Source organism: Rhinatrema bivittatum, chromosome 1 (genome assembly GCF_901001135.1).
Source record: "Rhinatrema bivittatum chromosome 1, aRhiBiv1.1, whole genome shotgun sequence".
In the NCBI taxonomy this organism is placed as follows: Eukaryota; Metazoa; Chordata; class Amphibia; order Gymnophiona; family Rhinatrematidae; genus Rhinatrema; species Rhinatrema bivittatum.
The window spans coordinates 407,319,285-407,342,411 of record NC_042615.1 but is presented as its reverse complement, the minus strand read 5'-3'; the positions used below and the strand labels follow the sequence as shown (position 1 = coordinate 407,342,411).

General features: G+C 46.7%; 1 protein-coding gene across 1 annotated transcript in view; it reads left to right on the top strand.

Moving 5' to 3' along the window:
• DNAH6 (dynein axonemal heavy chain 6) overlaps nt 1-23,127 on the top strand; it is a 3,261,518-nt gene that overhangs the window by 2,689,728 nt on the left and 548,663 nt on the right. The window contains 1 exon segment of the mRNA XM_029602297.1: nt 21,669-21,859. Coding sequence (XP_029458157.1) covers nt 21,669-21,859 — 191 coding nt within the window.

Genomic DNA, 23,127 nt, shown 5'->3' with positions numbered 1-23,127 from the left:
TTTTTTCCCACCCTGCTATCAAAGCGGAGAGCGATGCTGAAGTTGTGTCTAAATCATCAAAGCTTATTGTTTAAGGGTAAAAATCCCCTCCATGCCATTCCATGCAGGTTACTCCCCTGCACCCTTTTCTTCATTATCACCCTCAAGCCTTTAGAATCCACAGGGGCAGATTTTCAAAGACCTATGTGCGCCGGGCCTATTTTCAAAAGGCCCGGCAGCACGCGTAAAGCCCAGGGATGCTTGTAAGTCCCGGGGCTTGAAAAAAGGGGTGGGGCGGGGTCAGCAACTCCTGACACAGCGGCCATTTGCTGCTGTGTCAGAGATCATGTGCCGGCAATCGGCTGGCGCAAAAGGTAAAATAAAGATTGGGGGGGGGGGGGGGGTTTAGAGTAGGGCTAGGGGGGAACGGTTATGGGAAGGGGTAGCGCAACCCGGCATGTACATTTGTGCGTGCCGGGTTGCGCACACAAATGTACGCCCGGGCATATGTTTTAAAATCTGCCCCACAGTGTTTATCCCATGCTCTTTTGAAGTCATTTACTGTTTTCATCCTCACAGTATCTTCCGGAAGGTCATTTCAGGCATCTACCACCCTCTCTGTGAGAAATATTTCCTTGTTTTGGTTCTGAATCTTCCCCTCTGGAGTTTCATTTTGTGACCCCTAGTTCTACTGTTTCCTTTCCAATGAAAAAGGTTCAAAGTTTGTGCATTGTTAAATCCTTTTAAGCATCTGAAGATCTGTATCATATCTCCCCTACTCCTCCTCTCTTCCAAGGTGTATATATACAGATCTTTCAGCCTCTTTTCATAAGTCTTCTGATACAGACCCCACAACATTTAAGTTGCCCCCTCTTTGGATCGCCTCTATCCTATCCTTATCCATTTTGAGATATGGGCTCCAGTATGGAACACAGTACTCCAGGTGAGGTCTCACCAAAGAACTGCACAAGGGCCTCTCTCTAAGCATCCCAGCATTCTTCAGGTATTAGTTATCACCTTCTCACATTGCCTCTCCACCTTCAGATTGGCAGACAATATTACCCCAAGATCCTTCTCCCAGACTGTGCATATCAGTCTTTAATCTGCATCACATACAGGGGTACATTTTAAAAAGGAGCGTGTGGGCATACATGTGCACGCGCTACCCGGTGCGCACACATGTATGCCCAATTTTATATTTCCTAGCGTGTAGCCAGATGGACTCAGAACAAGTGGGTATAGTGTGCTCGTGCTAGCAGTTGGAGACGGATCTGACGTCAGAACAGGTACATATACCTCCACAGGAAGTGAGGCAATTCAGTAATTTCCGTCTCCAAAGCAGTTTGGAGAGCCTGCACGCTCGCTGAGCGTGTTTTCCAATACTACTTTCTATTTTCTACTTTCTATATTCTACTTACTAAAAATCTACAGGATCATCGAGCCCCGCACTCCTGCGGTGATACCCTCGGGTCCCTCCCCCAGTTGAGTTTCCCGGGGTGATTTCCGCGATCCCTCGGAGGTCTAGGCCTTCGTCCGGTGGCCGAATCGCGGCAGGGATCTAGCCCCCGAGCGAGAAGGGCTTGGGCCGGGCTGAGAGGCGCCTCGGTCCTGGCGTGGACCTAGAGGCAGCGGGTGCATTTCCTCAAGCGCGGCGGTGAAGGTATTTCCCCTCTCCCCCCGCAGCCGGAGACCGCCTGGGTTCCAGCCGGGAAGCGCCGAGGATCAGGTAAGGCGTACATCTCTTACTTTTGGTCTCCGAGGTATGAGGATCGGCGGCGTTGCCTGTATGCGGCACGCAGTGGAGGTCGCCATTTTGTCAGCCTTGTTCAGATATCATTGAGCGTATATTGCTGACCGCATATTATTGAGCGCATATTGTAGATCATTGAGCGTATATTGCTGACAGCATATTATTGAGCGCATATTGTCTTGAGCGTATATTGCTGCCGCATATTATTGAGCGCATATTGTATTGAGCGTATATTGCTGCCGCTTATTATTGAGCGCATATTGTATTAAGCGCATATTCTTCAGCGCTGCATTCGCAAGCCGCAATGGAACACTCGAACGCCCCGGCGTCTCCTGCGGCGGCGCCTCCTGATTCCGGCGTGAAAGCTCTCGGCCTCTGCTCAGCATGCCAGCTTAGGGCCACGCACAGCGAGGAGCCAGACTCCCTTTGTGCCCAATGTGAGGAGGCAGTGGGAGCCTCGGGCCAGGACCAGTCTCAACCGAGGTTTGCTGACAGTTCTCCAGGGGCCACCCCGAATCTAGCGGGCAGTCTCGAACAACCTGGGATCCCGGGGAACCTGGTACCCCGACGACTAGAGACCGCTTCCATTTCCTGGGTGGATCTCTTTAAGGGGATCCATGCCTTTGTACAGATGCAATCAGCTTCCCGTCCAGGCCCTGCTGCTGCTCCAGCTGATCCTGCCCCTGGACCTTCGCGCCCTTATTGTGGGCACCCGCCTCCAGGCAGTCTGGTTCATGCGGACCCTGATGTCTCGGAGGTCGAGTCCGAACCCCCCAAGGAGGGGGAACTTCCCTCGGGGATTGAGCCATATCGAACCATGAGGCGGTTCTTTCCCAAGGAAGATCTCTCCGACCTGGTAACTCAGTGCCTGGCGGAGTTGGCTATTACAGGCCCCAGCACTATGGTGCCATCTACGCAGAACCCTCTGCTGGAAGGTCTTTGTCCTACAACCCGCCATTTTCCCTTCTTGCAAGCAGCACAGCAACTGATAGATTTGGAATGGGCTGCACCAGCGGCCTCATTCAAAGGGGGTCGGGCCCTGACGGGCATGTACCCCCTGGACCCGGCAATCAAGGAGATGCTGGCGTGCCCTCAGGTGGACGCTTTGGTTAGCGCTGTGGTCAAGCGCACTACCATTCCAGTTGAGGGGGGGGGGCGGCCCTCAAGAAGCCTCATGACCGGCGACTGGAAGCCATCCTGAAACAGACCTTTGAGGTGGCAGCTCTATTTTTGCGGATCACAACCTGCTGCACAGTGGTGACGCGTTCCTGTTTGTCACAGGTCAGGAACAATGCTCCGGCAGCGGACATGGAGTCAGCTTTTTCGTTCCTCACGGATGCCGCATCCGACCTAGTCCGTACGACAGCCAAGGGGGTCTCAACCTCTGTAGCTGCCAGGAGGCAGCTCTGGATACGGAATTGGTCAGCCGATGCTCCTTCGAAGACACGCCTCACCAGAATGCCCTTTAGGGGTTCTCTCCTGTTCGGCAGCGACCTTGATAAACTGGCCAGCACATGGGGCGCCTCTCCAGTACCTCGACTGCAGGAAGATTTTATTTTATTTATTTAATAGTTTTTTATACCGACCTTCATAGTAAATAACCATATCGGATCGGTTTACAATTAACAAGAGTAAAAACTGGGGTAACAATTCAAGTAAACGAAGGATAAACAATAGGTATGAATGAGTCAAAGTTACAATCAACAGGGTAAGAGAACTTGGAAGCTTGCAACCAGCTGGAAAGAAGATAAGGTAGGAAATAAATATAAAGTGATACCATAGAGCGTACGGGTTAAAGCTTAATGGTGCTTTAACCTGGTAGAGTCAGAGTCCAATCGTGAGTATAAAAGCCAGAACGGGTAAGCGTGAGGACAACTAGTGATTGTCTGGTGGGTCGGCGAAGGCTTGGTGAAAGAGCCAGGTTTTAAGTCTTTTTCTAAAAGTTAAAAGGCAGGGCTCCACTCTGAGATTTGATGGGATGCTATTCCAGATAGAAGGGCCAGCTATCGAAAAAGCTCTGTCTTTGGTCATCGAGAGGCGTGAAACTTTAGTAGGGGGAAATTTCAGAGTGCCTTTGAGGATATCTCTAGTTGGTCTGTTGGAGGAGTGGAGTTTGAATGGGATTTCCAGGTCGAGTTGAAGATGATGATGGATGGTTTTATGAATTACGGTGATTTGTATAGAATTCTGAAATTAACTGGTAACCAGTGTAGGTTTCTGAGGATGGGTGAGATGTGTTCGCTGCGGCTAGTACTGGTCAGCAATCTCGCAGCCGCATTTTGTATCATCTGCAGTGGTTTGGTAGTGGATTTGGGGAGGCCTAGGAAAAGGGCACTGCAGTAGTCTATTTTGGCGAACAGAAGCGCTTGAAGGACTGTCCTGAAGTCGTGGAAGAATAAGAGTGGTTTAAATCGTTTTAGAACCTGTAATCTGAAGAAACAGTCTTTGGAGGTTGTGTTGACCATTTTCTTAAGGTTTAGTCGATTGTCTAGTATTACCCCAAGGTCTCTAACCTGCTTACAGGTAATGTGAGAGATGTGTGGTGATGGTGGGGGGATATTGATTTCATTTGAGGAGATGTGGAGCAGCTCTGTCTTAGAGGCGTTGAGAACCAGGTTTAAGCTGTTGAGTAGATTAGTGATGGAAAGAAGGCAGTTATTCCAATGGGTGAGCGCTTTTGAGATTGATTCTGTTATCGGGATTAGAATCTGCACGTCGTCAGCGTACAGATAGGTTCAAAAGGAACCAGCGCGCCTTTCCGAGGCCCTCCAGAGGTAGAAGCTCCCAACGCTTCACTCCCTATAGGAGTCGCTACCAGGCACCTCGTCCTCAGGCCAGGAACCAGACCTTTCGGACCAAGCAGCATAAGAGGGGAGCCGGCTCGGGTTCAGGGCCCGGCCGCGCCTCCCAATGAGAATCAGCCAATCCATCCGGGGGACGGAGCCATAGGGGCAGGTTAACCCTCTTCTACCCCAGATGGGTCGAGATTACGTCGGATCAGTGGGTCCTCGCCATCATCCGAGAGGGGTATTATCTGGACTTCCATCACCTCCATCCGGACAGGTTTGTGGAATCTCCGTGTCCAATCCACAAGAAGGCAGCATTGGAAGCTACCCTGGCGAGGCTCCTGTCCTTGAAAGCCATAATCCCAGTACCTGCATGGGAAATGGATTCTGGACATTATTCCATTTATTTCATGGTACCCAAGAAAGAGGGCACTTTCCGGCCCGTACTGGACCTCAAGTCAGTCAACCGATACTTAAGGGTCCCGAGGTTTCGCATGGAAACTCTACGCTCAGTCAAGACCGCAGTACAGCCAGGAGAATTCCTCACGGCCTTAGACTTGTCAGAAGCCTACCTGCATATCCCGATCCATCCGGATCATCAGCGCTACCTACGCTTCAAGGTTCTGGGACGCCACTTCCAATTCCGGGCTTTGCCCTTCGGGCTAGCCACGGCGCCGCGGACCTTCACCAAGGTGATCATAGTGGTAGTAGCGGCGCTCAGACGGGAAGGAATCCTGGTCCATCCCTACCTAGACGATTGGCTGATCAGGGCGAAATCACGAGAGGAGAGCCATCTGGCAACCAACAGAGTGATCGCCCTTCTGGAAAGTCTGGGATGGGTAGTCAACCTAAACAAGAGTTGCCTACAGCCTTCCCAATCACTGGATTACCTGGGAGTCCAGTTCGACACCCAGGCAGATAAAGTCAGTCTCACCACCAAGAGAAGGTTAAAACTTCAGACGCGTCTCCGGTCCTTGATGGAAGCCAGCCGGCCCATAGCTTGGGATTATCTGCAGGTTCTTGGCCTCATGGCATCCACCCTGGAAGTGGTACCCTGGGCGAGGGCCCATATGAGACCTCTACAACGCTCCCTGCTCTCTCGCTGGAGCCCTCGCTTCCGGAATTACTCCGTGCATCTACCTCTGCCAGCCAGAGTGCGGACCCAGTTACGGTGGTGGTTGCAGTCCAACCACACGAGCAGGGGGTCGAAGATGTCCTCCCCCACGTGGACTCTGCTCACCACAGATGCCAGTCTGAGTGGATGGTGAGCACACTGCGAAGAACTCACCGCACAAGGGCGGTGGAACAGAGAAGAGTCAGGGTGGAACATCAACCGTCTAGAGCAGTGGTTCTCAACCCTGTCCTGGGGACCCCTCCAGCCAGTCCGGTTTTCATGATATCCACAATGAATATGCATGAGAGAAAATTTGCATACACTGCCTCCATAACATGCAAATTTTCTCTCATGCATATTCATTGTGAGTATCATGAAAACCCGACTGGCTGGGGGGGTCCCCAGGATAGGGTTGAGAACCACTGGTCTAGAGGCACGGGCAGTTCGGTTAGCCTGCCTGCAGTTTGCTCACAGACTGCGGAACCGGGCAGTCAGAGTGATGTCCGACAACGCCACCACGGTGGCATACATCAACTGACAGGGCGGACCCAGAAGCCGACAGGTGTCCCTAGAGATAGCCCCGCTGATGGCTTGGGCAGAGGCGAATCTTCAGGACATCTCCGCTGTCCACATTGCCGGGAGGGACAACACCACGGCAGACTTCCTCAGCAGAGAGAGCCTAAATCCGGGGGAATGGCAGCTGTCGCCCACAGCCTTCCAGATGATCGTGGATCAGTGGGGGATTCCGGACATGGACCTGTTAGCGGACAGGTCCAATGCTCAAGTACCCAGATATTTCAGCCACAAGCGAGATCCGTTGTTTCACGGGATCGACGCCCTGGTTCAGCCATGGCCTCCAGGGACTCTGCTATACGCCTTTCCTCCGTGGCCCCTGCTGGGCGCCCTGCTTCACAAGTTTCAGAGACACAGAGGCCTAGTTCTTCTAGTGGCACCAGACTGGCCCAGAAGACCTTGGTACACGGACATGAGAAGACTACTGGCAGGGGAGCCCCTTCCCCTGCCTCCTCTCAGGGACCTGCTTCGTCAAGGCCCCATCCTCCACGAGGATCCGGCTCAATTCTCTCTTACGGTCTGGCCATTGAGAGGGCTAGACTGAAGAAAAGAGGTTACTCGGAGCTGGTGATAGATACACTCCTCCGAGCTCACAAGTTTTCCACATCCCTCACCTACATAAGGATCTGGAGAGTATTTGAAGCCTGGTGCGACACTCATGGCACCAATCCACATGCGACCACAATCCCTATTGTTCTGGATTTCCTACAGGATGGGCTTCAGAAGGGTCTCTCCCTAAGCTCCATCAAGGTTCAGGTGGCTGCGCTGTCTTGCTACGGTCCCAGGAAGGATGGCAAGACCATTGCCACGCACCCAGATGTTTCCCGCTTCCTGAAAGGAGTCAAGCACATTCGTCTGCCACTGAAGTGGCCAGTGCCCCTGTGGAACCTCAACATAGTTTTGGATTTCCTCGCAGGATCCACCTTCAGACCCCTTTGGGGCCTGTCTCCCGTTCGCTAACTTTGAAGATGGTGTTCTTGCTGGCAGTGTGTTCCGCACGCCACATCTCAGAGCTACAAGCGCTGTCCTGCCGTGATCCATTTCTCAGAATCCCTCCTGAGGCTATCCATCTTCGCACGGTTCCCTCCTTTTTACCTAAAGTGGTCTCACAATTTCACCTCAACCAAACCATATCTTGTCAAGGCTCATTCTACCAGAGCCCAAGCAGCATCTTGGGCAGAATCTAGGATGCTGTCACCTGCAGAAATATGTAAAGCGGCGACATGGTCCTCCCTCCATACCTTCTCCAGGTTCTACCATCTGGATGTCCAGGCCAGGGAGGACACAGCATTTGCGAGGGTAGTCCTACGCGGTCCTCAGGCAGCCTCCCACCCAGTCCGGGAGTAGCTTTTGTACATCCCACTTGTTCTGAGTCCATCTGGCTACACGCTAGGAAATGTTGAGATTACTTACCTGATAATCTCGTTTTCCTTAGTGTAGACAGATGGACTCAGCATCCCGCCCGGCTGCCGGTATACATGGGTTTCACCGATTCCAGGTAGGCCATGTCATTTTCTTACATAAGAGCGTCCCCTTTGCCAGGTGTCGACGCCTTCCGGTTGGGAATGCTGGCGGTCTCCAGCTACTATCAATCGGTCAGGGGAATCCTGTTTCACTATTTCATTGATCGTCAGTACACATATATCCATAACAGCTTTTGCAAGGAAGATTACTGAATTACCTCACTTCCTGTGGGGGTATATGTACCCGTGCTGATGTCAGATCCATCTCCAACTGCTAGCACGACCACACTATACCCACTTGTTCTGAGTCCATCTGTCTACACTAAGGAAAACGAGATTATCAGGTAAGTAATCTCAACAACATGCGCACTCAGGCGTGTGCTTGTTATAAAATCCGGGGTCGGTGCACACAAGGGGGTGCACAATTGTGCATCTTGCAAGCGCCGAGCCCACTCCGAGCGGCGCTGCCTTCTCCTGTTCCCTCCTAGGCCGCTTCGAAATCAGAGCGGCCTCGGAGGGATCTTCCCTACCCCCCAGCCCACCTTCCCTTCCCTTCCCCTATCTCTCCCGCCCTTTCCCCCCTAGCTTTTTCTTTTCTTTTTCTGTTTCTAAACTTACTTCAGCCCTGGGGCTGAAGTAAGTTGTGCGCGCCGGCCAACTGCCTGAGCACGATCCCTGGCACAGCGGCAAATATGGCCGCTGTGCTGGGAGCCTGACCCTGCCCTCGCCCCGTCCCCGGACAGCCCCTTTTTGCAAGCCCCGGGATTTACACGTGTCCCAGGGCTTTATGTGGTTCACTGGGCTTTTTAAAAATAGGCCCGGAGCGCGTAAACCCGGTTACGTGCATAAATCCTCCGGATTTACGTGCATAACAGGTTTAAAATCCGGCCCACAGTTCTTTTACCTCACCCCAGATGCATGACTGCAATTCTTGGCATTGAATCCCAGCTGCCAAATCCTTGACCAGTTTTCAAGCTTTCTTAAATCACTTTTCATTCTCTCTACTCCTTTAGGCGTGTGCATTCTGTTGCAAATCTTAGTATCATGTATAAATAAATAAACTTTACCTTCTATCCTTTCCGCAATGTCTCTCACAAAAATATTGAACAGAACCTGTCCTAAAACTGATCCCTGTGGACATGGGGGGCAAGATGGCGCCCTGAGCGGAGCTGTGTGAGTGAGTTGCTGAGCAGTTTCATTTTGCACAGTGCTTTATATTCCTGGGAACTTTGTTATCTTGTGAAATAAATAACCTAAACAATGCCTGCAAAACGTAAAGGGAAAATAAGGGTTTTTCCCTCAATTTCAACGCAGCTATCTGAACAGAGGCTCATAACTACCTTCACAATTCCGGGAGCAGGAACGACTGGGGGGGTGGGGGGGAGTGTCATCAGAGACTCTGCTAGAGACGCTGAATGAGGAAGTCAGCGTCTCAGGAAGGCAGGGAGAAGAAAGCGAAGCAGCTGCCCAGCCAGAGCCAACGAGGAATCCTCTTTGGGGACTTTCGGAGACATTTGGCCAAGGGGCAGCCAGTGCACCAGCCACCGGAACATCAGTTTCATCGGGTGAGCATATAGAAACCCCTATAAGACCAGCAGTGGTAACTATGGAGACATTATGGGAACTTTCTGCTAATCTCATAGTTGCTGTAAGAGCAAGCAACCAGAGAATGGAACAAATAGCCTCTTTATTAAAAAATACAATTTCTGAGCAAAATCTGTCACTGCAAGTAATGAAAGAAAAAGTGGATGGAATGGAAACAGAAATAGGAAATATACAAGCTTTCAACCAGGCAACAATAAAAGAACTGCATTATCCAGAAGATTGGAATTACTAGAAAACTGGAACCGGAGATTTAATGTGAGATTGATCAAATTTCCTAAAATTATGGGTGAGCTTCCCATAATAACTTTTAAAAGATATCTCCGGGAGACTCTTCAGATGTTGGACTCTGATATGCCTGTGATAAATAAGGTTTATTTCATTCCCAGAACCAGTGCTGAAAGAGAGGAAAATGTTCCGCAAGAGCAAAATCAATTTGATGTAGATAATCTTACTATGTTTCTTGAATCCTCTGCAATAGAAATTATTGAATGTGCTACATTGATTGTTACATTAATTGCAGGACAGGATGTTAGCAAAATTATGTCTAAGTATTTTCAGCATTTAAACACCCCCTTTCATGGTATAACTATACGCATGTTCCCAGACATCTCAAAGATCAATCAAGAAAGGCATAAAGCCTTTTTAAGTATGAAGCAGGAGACAGTTTCTTTAGGAGCAACTTTTATGTTGCGCTACCCCTGTAAGTGTATTGTAAGGAAGGGGTGTGATTGTTACATTTTCTTTGCACCTGAGCATTTAAGAGATTTTATTGATTCTTTTTCTGCCAATGGTGCCTCATAGAAAATCGTTAAAGAAAATTAACTGCTCTTGTTCAAGGCTATACCATTTCTTCTTTCAATTTGTTGTTATTATTCCTCAAATCTAAACCCCCCAACGAGAGAAGTTTGAGATTATAGTTTAGCCATTATGGAACAACTTTATGGTTTATAAGCTTTGTAAGAATGTTATCTATAATGACTAATCAAGTTCCTATTCTATTATAAATGAATACTTTATTTGTATTGAAAATTCAGAAATTAAAAATTAAAAACAAAACAAAACAAAAAAAAACTGATCCCTGTGGCACTCCATGTAACACCATTCTTTCTTCAGATTAAGTTCCATTTCCCATTACACACTGTCTCCTGTCAGTCAACCAGTTTGCAATCCATGCCACTTTCTTGGCACCCACTCCCAATCTTCTCATTTTGTTCACTAATCTCCTATGTTGGAGCATATCAAAAGCTTTTCTGAAATCCATGTAAATCACATCTAGTGTTCTTCAATCCAATTCCCTAGTCACCAAATCAAACAAATCAATCAGTTTTATCTGTCAGGACCTTCCCCTGGTGAATCCATGCTATCTCAGGTCCAGCATTCTACCAGTTTGTAGATAATTCACTATCCTTTCCTTCAGCAGTCTTCATTAATTTTCCCACCACTGAGGTGAGTCTAACCGGCCTGTAGCTTCCAACCTCCTCTCTACTCTCACTTTTGTGAAGCAGGACAGCCACTGCAGTTCTCCAATCTTGTAGCACCACTCCCAATTCCAGGGATCTATTGAACAGGTCTTTCAGTGGATTGGCCACCACATCTCTGAGCTCCTTCAGTATCATGGGATGTATCTCAGCCCCATGGCCTTGTCCACTTTCAGTTTTCCTAGCTCTTCCTGTATTTTTTCTTCTGTAATTGTAGTTTTGTCTGCTCCACCCCAATCTACGTTCTTGTCAACCAGCAATGGACCTTCTCCAGGGTCTTCTTTAGTGAACAGTGAACTGAGGTTTTTGTTTAACATTTCCACTATTTCTTCATCTCATTCTGCACATTGTTCCTTGTTGCCTTTCATTTTCACTATAACACTTTGGACCTTCCTTATTTCTCTGATATATCTAAAAATGTTTTATCACCTTGCTTTACCTTTTGGCAATCCTTTCTTCCGCTTGACCTTTTGCTTTCCTGATTTCTTTCTTAATCTTTCTCAGTTTCACCAGGTATTCTTTCCTGAGTTCCTCTTTTTGGGATCTTTTATATTTGTTGACTGCTGTTTTTTTGCATTTATTTTTTCATCCACCTCTTTTGAGAACCAGATTGGTTTCTTATTCCTTTCACTTTTGTTTACTTTTCTAACATATAGATTTGTTGCCTTTGTAATGGTTCCTTTTAATTTGGCCCACTGTTGTTCCACCTCCCCTATTTTCTCCAAGTCTTCTTGTTCTTCCTCCAGGTAAGTCCCCATTTTGACAAAATCTGTGTATTTGAAATTCCAAACTCAGGTCTTTGTGTGAATTCTCTGTGTCCTATTTGCCATATCAAACCATTGAGTTTGATGATCATTGGTGCTCAGGTGGACTTCCACCCAGACATTAGAGACATAATGAGCACCAGGTCAAGTATCACACTCTCCCTCAAGGGTTCCATTACCATTTGTTTGAGCAGAGCCCCTTCTGCTTCTCGCAGATTCAGCAGAAGGGATTCTCCAGTCTACATCTAGCAGATTAAAATGTCCAAAGAGCACCACTTCCTCCTTCTTTCCTACTTTTCAGATGTCTTCGACCTGATATGTGTCCAGTTCTTCCATTTGAGTCGGACTGTAGACCACACCAGTATAAAAATGTGCATCATCCTCATTTTTTAGGACAGTCCATAATGCTTCTTCTGTACCCCATGTTCCTTGCATTTCAATTGCTTGGATATTGTTCTTGACATAAAGAGCTACTCCTCCCCCTTTTCTGTCCTCTCTGTCCTTCCTTAACAAGTTATAGCCTAGTATGGCTGTATCCCACTCATGAGAATCCGTGAACCATCTCTCTATAACAGTAACAATGTCCAAGTCTGCCTCCCAAACTATGAGCATTTATGATCATAGCTTTCCAATTTTTCTCCCTTGATTTGCTGCACTTCCTAATCACCTTTTCTGCTTTTTTGATCGGATTGCTTTTGCTATTTTTCCCCCTACTTCCTGCATTGCTTCGGGCTGACATACCAGTTTCCTTAGCCATTTCCTGCCACCCCCATTCTCTTGTCTAAATATCTGATAATATATGATCTGAATTTCTCACTTAGCACCCTCCTTCCTGCTTCAGACATTCTTATAATATAGCTTTTACTGCTCCATACACAGCCAAAGCCTCCAAAACCAATTTCTGTACACCAGATTTTGAAGCAGGAACTGAAATTATCTAGATGGCAAAGACATTATTTTACTTTTCCATGAACAGGTAATACTTCTGAAAAGGCAATAGTCTTTGCCCCATGTCTTATTTTCTTTCCTAGACTTTGGAAATCATTCTGTATTTCATGTATACCATTTCTACTGGCCGCAGAGCATGGTGTTGACAGTGGCCAGGCCACATTGAAGCAGAAGCAAACAGCGGCTGTCTGGGGTGACGAGGGCAGGTGAGAGGCTGCTTGTGGGATGGGCTCCACGAGCAGCATCATAACATCCATTGGTCCTCAAATGGATGATAACATTTATATCAACATTCCTTCTTTCTTCTACAATGGCTTTGACTATCTGGTTTGTATTTCTACTAGGTGAAGATCCTGGAAGGCATTTAATTGTTGTGTCACCATAAAAATGAAGTCCTAATTAGTCCCTCTGATGAAAAAGTCTCCCAGTGGAAGGAACTTTCTTTTATGCCATTTGATCCCATTGAAGGGCTTCTGGGTACATTGAGTGTCTTCTCTTTCAGACATGACTTCAAATTCTATTGCTGGGGTTTGTTCGTTTTCCAATGAGAAAAGGCATTATGTACAGATAACAGTGGGGAAAGTGGGTGTCCCATCATCACAGACCAGAGCCTACTGTTATTCAATTATTCCTTGGTTTCTGAATCCTGGATGTCTGACATCCGTGTGGGATGGGGGTTGATACCCAGGATGCTGCAAAGTTGGTGTAATTGGATGTCTCTTTGTCATATGTCTCGTTCTACCAAAGCCCACTGTAAACCATTTTACTGGGTTTCTGAATCCTCTGTGGGAGATGGGCAAGAGATACTGGATGGTTCAAAAAAGGAGAGGTTCATTGAACATAGTAACATGTTAATGACGGCAGAAAAAAAACAAAATGGTCCATCTAGTCTGCCCAGCAAGCTTCCCAAGGTAGTAACTGCTACTCCTTGTAGGTTACCCCCACGTTTCTGTTAAGGGTAGTAACTGCCGCTCCATGCCAGTTAAGCTTTTTTATTTATTCCCATCCTCTATCCTTTAGGGATCTACATTGTTTCTCACAGGATAAGCAGGATGGTAGTCCTCACATAAGGATGACATCATCTGATGGAGCCAATCACGGAATACTTTTGTCAAAGTTTCTAGAACTTTGACTGGCACCTATTGGGCATGCCCAGCATGGCAATAACTCTGCATCCAGCAGGGGTCTCCCTTCAGTCTCTTTTTTTCACGCAGCTATAGCCACGTGGATTTTTGGAGCTCTTCACAGTTCCTGACTGGAATTTTTTCCTCAGGAAATTATCTTTAAAACTTGCAAAGGTTTATACCCCCTAGGGGTCTCCCTTCGCCGTCGAAAACTGAGTCATACGGTAAGTTTACCCCGTTTTTCAGTCGGTTCCCAGCGGGGACCTCTGTAGGCCTTGTCGGCACCAACCGCGACCGGCCTAAATTTTTCGACGGCCAAGATGGCAACAGGTTTTCGTCGATGCCCTGACTGTCCGAGAACTATGTCAATCACAGACCCTCACCTGGTTTGTGTTTTATGTCTCAGACTGTCGCACGACGTGGAGACATGAACCGATTGTGCCCAAATGACCCCAAAGACATGGTTAGAAAAGATGGCACTGTTATTTCACCTCCCGTCTCCACAGGCGCCATTGATTCGATCCCCGGCGAAGCATCAACGTCGTTCCGAGGCCAAAGACTCCCGATCGCTGTCTCAGTCCTCAGCGTCTATGTCATCGATGCCGGAATCGGGAAAAGCGGAGTGCCAAGAGAAGCACTGACACAAGCATCGAAGGCCAGTGCCTTCTGCTTCTGCAACGTTGGTGGAGCCATCGAGAGAACCACTGATGAAGAAGACCCGGGCCGAGGAGCGTCCTGTGCCCTCGAAGCCAGATGCACTGAGGTGTCCTGCGCCTTCGGTAGAAAGGGCTACCGAGACTCCACCGGGACCGGTGGACCCTCCGGTATTGCCCGTGATGCCTCCCACTCTGGACCTGGGGCTCACCACCCCAGCGCTCCGAGAGGAATTGCACTGGATGGTGCAAAAGGCTGTGGTCCAGGTGATCCAAGGCCTCCCACGACCACCGACGCCAGCACCGGTGCCTGTGCCGGAACCACCACCGATGCCTCCTGTGCTGCTGCCTCTCCTGGACAAGCTGGATTTGCTCATCAGTGCCCTGCCAGGGGCACCGAGAAAATCACCGTTACCGATGATTCCATCGATGCCCATCCCGCTTTCATTGGGGGAAGAGGATATGTCGATGCCGGAGCCTGTTCCGGGGTCGTCGGGACCACCACCACCGAGGCCACCGGTGAAGTCCCCAATGCCATTGCTGCCCATGCGTCCAGTGCCGATGCCGGATCTTGATTTCTCGATGCCACAACCAGGTCCATCAATGCCGACACCGATACCTGTCAGACCTCGGCCTCTGCCTGGAGAAGTTCCAAGTTTTCCACTTGGACCACCGAGGGATGCAGGAGATCAACCATATGATCCCTGGACAGATGATTCAACAGATTCCCAGGACTCAACAGAAGTTCCATCAGAACCGTCTCCTCCAGACGAAAGGTGCAAGTCTCCACCGGAAGATCTCTCCTTTATTAATTTTATAAAGGAGATGGTGGAGACTATTCCATTCCAATTGCAGACGGAAGAGGATTCCAGCATAAAATGGTGGAAGTGCTGCAATTCCTGGATCCCCCAAAGGAAATCATGTCTATCCCATTTCATGAGGTGCTGCAGTATCTGATGCAGCACAACTGGGAGCATCCTGGATCGGTTCCTCCAGTGAACCTTAAGACGGACGATATTTACCTAGTCCAGCCTTCCCTGGGGTTCCAGAAGACGCAATTAGCTCATCAGTTGGTGGTGGTGGAGTCCGCCCAAAAGAAGGCCAAGTGTCCAAAGCCCCATTTATCGGCGCCACCTGGGAAGGAGCAGAAATTCCTCGATGCTTTAGGCCTGTTAGGATCTGCTTCTCCAGAGGGGAGGAGTAGCAATCTGTTAGGATCTGCTCCTCCAGAGGGGAGGAGTTAGCAATCTATAGTAATCTGTTGCTGGATACTCCTTTAGTGGGTGGAGCTAGCAGTCTGTTATGAGTCACCATGCGGAGTTGCAATCTGTTAGGGACTGGCTCCTGTGGAAGGAGGAGTTTAGCAATCTGATATGCTCTGTAGGTGGAACAATGTAAATGATGAATCCTTGGGCCCATGGAGGATATCCTGAGAGGGACCACCGGCTAGGCTTGGTTATGGAGACAGACACAGATAGTTCTTTTATTAGACAGGTTAGTAGAACCACCAGAGGTGGCAGTAGTGAGCTGATATGCCCGGCAGAGCTGAAGTCCCTCAGATACTGGAACTGCGATCCCAGGGTTGCTGAGCTGTAGAAAGACTATAGATAGTGAGTACACAGAGTATGCTGTATACATAACCAGTAGTAGATGACAATCTCACATAGGTTCTTAAGAAGGCTCAGTAGCTGGAAAGAGTTAGGTCCTTGAGGAGCGAGTACCTGGTTCCAGGGAAAGCTCTGAGAGAGCGGTGGTAACTCATGAATGTCTGTATCTGCGATAGCTTCCAGGCAATAGAGAATCTTCAGAGTCTTCAGGAACATGGGCCCTCGAGGAGCGAGTACCAGTTTCTATCTGCAAGCTGAAATAGAGAAAAGAGAGTGAGGCCCCCGAGGAGTGGGTACCTCTGGTAAGTCCGAGGAGGCAGATTAACTTGGAAGGAATCCCTTGCTAACTCAATCTGTTAGCGTAAGTGAAGACCTTTTATGCTGGAAGCGGATGACGTCAATACAGGAGGACGCCCGTGAGGTTCGCACCCTTGCTGGTGCATACTTCGGAGCGCGTGCGCACGCGCACCCTACGTCATCAGGAACGTGGCGGATCCGCAGCGTCGAGCCGTCCGGGTATGCTGGAGAGAAGTGGTATGGAGACGCCGTGGCAGCAAGCCATCCATCAGGCCCAGAGGGAGTCGCCACAGAGGTAGAGAGGGTGGAGCGAGGGTGTAGAGCAGTTCCGAATGCAACAAGGCCACATGGTGTTTCACGGGGCCATGCTTATCTCGCGTATTGCGTCATATCAATTATATATGACATAGTACAACCGTAACCTGTTTAAACAGCTACAGGAGTTTGGAGAGTCCCTTCCAGAACAGCTTCAAGACCAGCTGAATTCCATAATAAAGAAGGGATTTGACGCAGGAAAACATGAGGTCCGATCGGCATACGATGTCTTCGACACAGCATCCCGTTTATCTGCGGTTGGTATCAGCGCTCGCCGTTGAGCTTGGCTGAAGTCCTCTGATTTCCATCCCGAAGTACAGGATCGTTTGGCCGACCTCCCATGCACAGGAGATAACCTGTTTGGAGACAAAATCCAGGAGATGGTGGCCCAGCTGAAGGACCATAGTGAAACACTTCGTCAGCTCTTATTGGCCCAGGCGGAGTTTTCAGCCCCCTCCAAGCGCCCGTTCCGACGTGAAACTAAATGGATGATCCTGGTAGCTTCACGAAAGCCTTCTACTAGAAGATCTTATCATTCGAAATGGAAAAGATTTTCATTGTGGTGTACTTCAAAGGAGTTAGATCCTTTTACCTGCCCCATGAATCAGTTTTTAGACTACCTCTGGCACCTCTCAGAGTCGGGTTTACAAATCTCCTCCATCAAACCTCTGTAACTTCTCCATTGCGATGGAGAAGGTACAGACAGAGAAGGGCGACCAAAATGATAAGGGGAATGGAAGAGCTCCCCTATGAGGAAAGACTAAAGAGGTTAGGCCTTTCCAGCTTGGAGAAGAGACGGCTGAGTGGGGATATGATAGAAATGTTTAAAATCATGAGAGGTCTAGAATGGGTAGATGTGAATCAGTTATTTACTCTTTCAGATAATAGAAAGACTAGGGGGCACTCCATGAAGTTAGCATGTGGCCCATTTAAAACTAATCGGAGAACGTTCTTCTTCACTCATCGCACAATTAAACTCTGGAATTTGTTGCCAGAGGATGTAGTTAGTGCAGTTAGTATAGCTATGTTTATAAAAGGATTGGATAAGTTCTTGGAGGAGAAGTCCATTACCTGCTATTAATTAAGTTGACTTAGAAAATAGCCACTGCTATTACTAGCAACAGTAACATGAAATAAACTTAGTTTTTGGGTACTTGCCAGGTTCTTATGGCCTGGATTGGCCACTGTTAGAAACAGGATGCTGGGCTTGATGGACCCTTGGTCTGACCCAGTATGGCATGTTCTTCTTATACTAGAGTGCATGTCAGTGTGGTGGCCGCCTTCCATAGGGGTACAAGGGATGTCTCTATCTCGACACAGCCCCTGGTGGTGCGCTTTATGAAGGGCTTGCTTCACCTGAAGCCTCCTCTCCGTCCACTGGCCCCGGCTTGGGATCTTAATGTGGTTTTAGCACAGCTCATGAAACCTCCGTTTGAGCCTCTGCATTCCTGCGAGTTGAGACATATCACTTGGAAGGTCCTTTTCCTTCTGGCGTCAACATCTGCTCGCAGGATTAGTGAGCTGCAGGCGCTGGTTACATACCCTCCTTACACGAAATTTCTTCATGATCGGGAGGTCCTTCGCACTCATCCTAAATTTCTACCGAAAGTGGTATCTGAATTTCATTTAAATCAATCCATAATGCTGCCTATTTTCTTTCCAAAGCCCCACTCACTTCATGCTGAGCGGGCTCTGCATTTCTTGGACTGTAAACGTGCGCTTGCCTTTTATTTGGAACGCACTGCAGGCCATAGGAAATCCACCCAGCTCTTTGTTTCCTTTGATAAGCTTAAGCTGGGAACCCCGGTCGGAAAGTAGACCCTGTCCTCCTGGTTGGCGGACTGCATTACCTTCTGCTATCAGCAAGCAGGCCTTCTGCTTCAGGACTGAGTTAAAGTGCACTCCATTAGAGCTATGGCAACGTCGGTTGCACACCTTCGTTCTATACCTCTCATTGATATCTGCAAAGTTGCAACCTGGAGTTCTCTTATTTATTTTATTTATTTATTTTAGTTTTTTCTATACCGGCATTCGTGAGGGTATCACATCATGCCGGTTTACAATAAACAGGGGGAGTGATAAAAGTTACAGTGAACGAAATAAATAACAGGTGCTGAACGAAAACAGTTACAGTTACAATAAAACAGGGAAAAATACAACTAGGAGCAGAGAAAAGTGATAGGAAGTTTAACAGAATATATTAACCGAAATTTGATGGGGTACATTTACAGAGTTTATGGTATTTACTAGGATATGTCCATTTGCCATTTTGTGGTTTTTGCGTAATGGTAGTGACTGTAAGTTATAGTTTTCTGCGATTGGAAGTTGGTTAGAGGTAGTTAAGATTTATTCCGAGTCTGGGAAGGCTTTTTTAAATAGCCACGTTTTGAGTCTTTTCCTGAAAGTTGGGAGGCAAGGTTCCTGCCGCAGCTCCGGTGGAATGGAGTTCCAGAGAGGAGGTCCTGCTGTGGAGAATGCCCTGTCTCTGAAGGTTATATGGTGGGAGGTTTAGGAGTGAGGTACTTGTAGAAATTCCTTATAGTACTCTCTTATGGGTCTGGAGGATGTATGTTTTTTGTAAGGAATTTGTAAGTTGAGCGGAGCATAATGTTGGATAGCTTTGTATATTATGGTGATGGACTTATATAAGATTCTATAATGGATCGGCAGCCAGTGTAGGTCTTTGAGGATTGGGGAAATGTGATCTCTTCTCCGTGTATTTGTCAATATTCCGGCTGCCGTGTTTTGAACCATCTGAAGTGGTTTAGTATGCGATGATGGGAGACCTAATAATAAAGAGTTGCAATAGTCTAACTTAGAGAAGATTATTGCTTGTAAGATTGTTCTGTAGTCATGATTGTGGAACAGTGGTTTTATTCTTTTTAGGACATGCAGTTTATGAAAGCAGTCCTTGGTGGTTTGGTTTATAAAAGCTTTTAGGTTTAGCCGATTATCAATGATCGCTCCTAGGTCTCTCACTTGGGTTGTTTGAAAGTTTGCTGAAGGATTTGTGGTGATGTTGCTGTTCTCCGTGGATATGAGAAGGAGTTCCGTTTTTGACGAATTTAGGATTAAATTCAGACTGGAGAGTAGGGAGTTGATTTCTCGAAGGCATGTTTCTCTTCATACCTTTGCAGCACACTATTGCATAGACAAGGCTGGTACACAAGATACTATCTTTGGCCAGTCTGTTCTATGCAATCTATTCTCAGCGTAATATTCAACTTCCTTCTATACCCGCTGGGATATTCAGGCTGCCTGTTTACCAAAGAATCACCCCTGTTCTTGTGCCTGTTGCACGTCTTTGGGTGTTTTCGGTACATGTGCGGGCATCCTCAGCTTGTTATTCTCCCATATGTGAGGACTACCATCCTGCTTGTCCTGTGAGAAAGCAGAGTTGCTTACCTGAACAGGTGTTCTCACAGGACAGCAGGATGTTAGTCCTCTCGAAACCCACCCGCCTCCCCATGGAGTTGAGTATGCTTGCGATTTATTATGTTATTTTTCGCACGCTCTTTTTTGCTATACATAAGACTGAAGGGAGACCCCTGCTAGATGCAGGGTTATTGCCATGCTGGGCATGCCCAGTAGGTGCCAGTCAAAGTTCTTGAAACTTTGACAAAAGTATTCCGTGATTGGCTCCATCAGATGATGTCACCCTTATGTGAGGACTAACATGCTGCTGTCCTGTGAGAACACCTGTTACAGGTAAGCAACTCTGCTTTATCCCATGCCCCTTTACAATCCTTCACAGTTTTAGTCTTCACCACTTCCTCCGGAAGGGCATCCCAGGCATCCACCACTCTCTCAGTGCAGAAATATTTCCTGACATTGGTTCTAAGTCTTCCTCCCTGGAGTTTCAAATCGTGACCCCCTAGTTCTACTAATCTGGAAAATTCCTCTTTCAGAGTCGTCATCTCCACTTTCATTGCCTGTTATTCATTCTAATTCTGTCTAATATAGCTGGCTATAACCTAGACCTTATTCTTTTCCAAATATTGTTCCGTTTCTCTCTCCTGTTTCCTTGTTTCATCTCTCTGACTCCTGTCATCTTTTTTGTGATTTTGCTTTTGAATCATGTAATACGCTCACCTCTGTTGCGCTTGCAGTGTATTCATTATTACTGATTCACGAACCTGGACAATTCCTCTACCCCCCTTCCCCCCCTTGCTGTTTTGATGGTGAGGGGGGCCAAGAAGATGAATTGCATTCAAATGATAGCCAACACTGACCCTGACGTTTTTGGTCTGTGGTACTGATGAGCAGACATAAGGGTACTGGGTTACTAATACTGCAGCACTGACTGAATATCAAGAAGGCTCATCACCCAGTAAAAATATTGCTATCAGTACATTTTATGGGTATCATATGGCTTGGGGACAAGTGCACGGAGTTACAGTTGCTAACTTTAAGAGAGCGGCCTCGGAAGGAACAGAGGCAGGCTGCGTGGCTCGGCGTGTGCAGGCTGCCGATTTTGGGCAGCCTTGCGCGTGCCGACCCCGGACTTTAAAGGATACGCGCGGTTACGCACGTATCTATTAAAATCCGGCGTACTTTTGTTTGTGACTGGTGCGCGAACAAAAGTATGCGCAAGGGTACTTTTATAAAATCTACCCCCAAGATTTCAAACAACCAGCACACATTTGATTTCATGTTATTAGTCATTTCTTCTGTTCTAATCCTTGTCAAACAGAAATTCTTCCAATCCATGATCTAGTCTTCTTTTAACCAATCTTGACATATTTTATTTTCTTTATTTTCAGTTCATTTGTTCTTTCCCCTACTGCTCCTATTCCTCCAATGTTAACCTAGAGTGTCATCTGCAATTTTTTTGGACAAAATGGCATGTATGTGTTAATCTCCTTCCTCCTCACCTTCAACCCTTCTCCTTGATCCCAATGTGATATTGTTCTGGGACTGGAGGAATAGCCTAGTGGTTAAAGTAGTAGGCAGAAAACCAGAGAAGCCAAAGTGTGATAATACACCAAAAAATATGCATTATGAACATTAACGCAATAGCACATTTTGATGAATGACCCAGATAGTAAGGATCTCTTTTATGCATCTGCACCAGATTCACCAACTTCTCAACTATTTCAATAGACTTAACCTTGCTACTGTGATTTACGCATTAATAAGTAGACACTTAGACCATTATTGCATTGCATCTCACAATATAATATGTTAATTGATTTTTTAAATTTTATTTTAGGTAGTTTTTACCATTACAGATTTTGTCATAGAAAACCTGGGTAAACAATTTATTGAAAATCCTCCTGTTGACCTAACTACTCTATATCAAGATATGTCACCTTCCACTCCTCTGATATTTATTTTAAGTACTGGCTCTGATCCAATGGGAACTTTCCAAAGATTCGCAAAAGATAAAGGATATATGGACCGGTATGTAAGTCTGTAATGTCATTGTAGACAATATTGACAAATCATATAGTACATGCAAAGAAATATATTTATCTTCAAAAGTATTAATTGATAGTTTTTCCAAGATGCTAATCCTGTGCAGATGAAAGGACAATTTTCAAATAGCCCAGGTACTTTCAAACTATTTAGGTGATTTTAATACACATAGGGCTTGATTTTCAAAAGCATATACATGCTGAAAGGTAGATTTTAAAAGTGATGTGCAAGCAAAAAGTTGAAGATGCTAGCACAGGGATGATAACTTTCAAACTGATGTGCGAATGCACTTTGTCAAGTGTGCGTGGGTGCACACCCAGATAAGCACCCAATTTTAAGTGAGTGCATGCCTAGGTACACAAATCCCAATTCTACCACATAAGTCAGGGTATTTTATAATCGGCAGATGTCCATGCTATTGCCAGTTTCACCAGTTTGTCCACCAGTTCACCAGTTAAGACCTAGGTCCTCCAAACACCCCTGGTTTGATAGCCTGTACTTCCCCAACCCTTTAAATTTAGCAGAAATGGCTGGTATAAAATTTTTGAAAACTTACATATGTGCGTATATGGGCATGCGTACACTTAAAATGGGTAGATCATTTTTGAAAATTGTTATTATAGTATATTAAATTTACATGAATAATGCCTTTGAAAATGCACTTGCTACTTTACAAAATTTTCAAAAAAGAAGTTATCTGTGTTGTTTCAAAGCAACCATGTACTATGCACCTGTTATTTCCGAGAGCAATGAAGGAGTGCAAGCAAAATAGCATGCATGCATTCAAAAATCCAATGTGTATGTGCTGTTTTCCTATTCCAATTTAAAGACACCCACAAGAAAGTTTCTTTTTAATATGGTAAAAAATGTGTGTGCTGTAAAACCTGCAAGTACTTTTCTCATATTTGAAGGGGCAATTTTCAGTTTGGGCAATTTTTCCCAGGTAAATATTTATCTTAGTTTTTTCATTTTGTTTTCCTTTTTTTTTTTGGGTGGGGTAGAGTGCATAATCTTTTTAATTTTGTTTATTTGAAATAAAAAATAAACTGGAATTTATAAAAAGCCAGTTCACCACTGCTGCAAAAAAATAAAATAAAACAAACAACTATCCTCAAACCTCTCCCATATCCTACTTCAATTCCCCACAACCTTAGTGTACTTTCTCCAAGGAGCACCTGCCCAGTCAGTATTATGGCATTGGCAGACTGAGGTTGGGGTCCTTTTCTTGGGTGTTGATTCCTAACATGGAACAC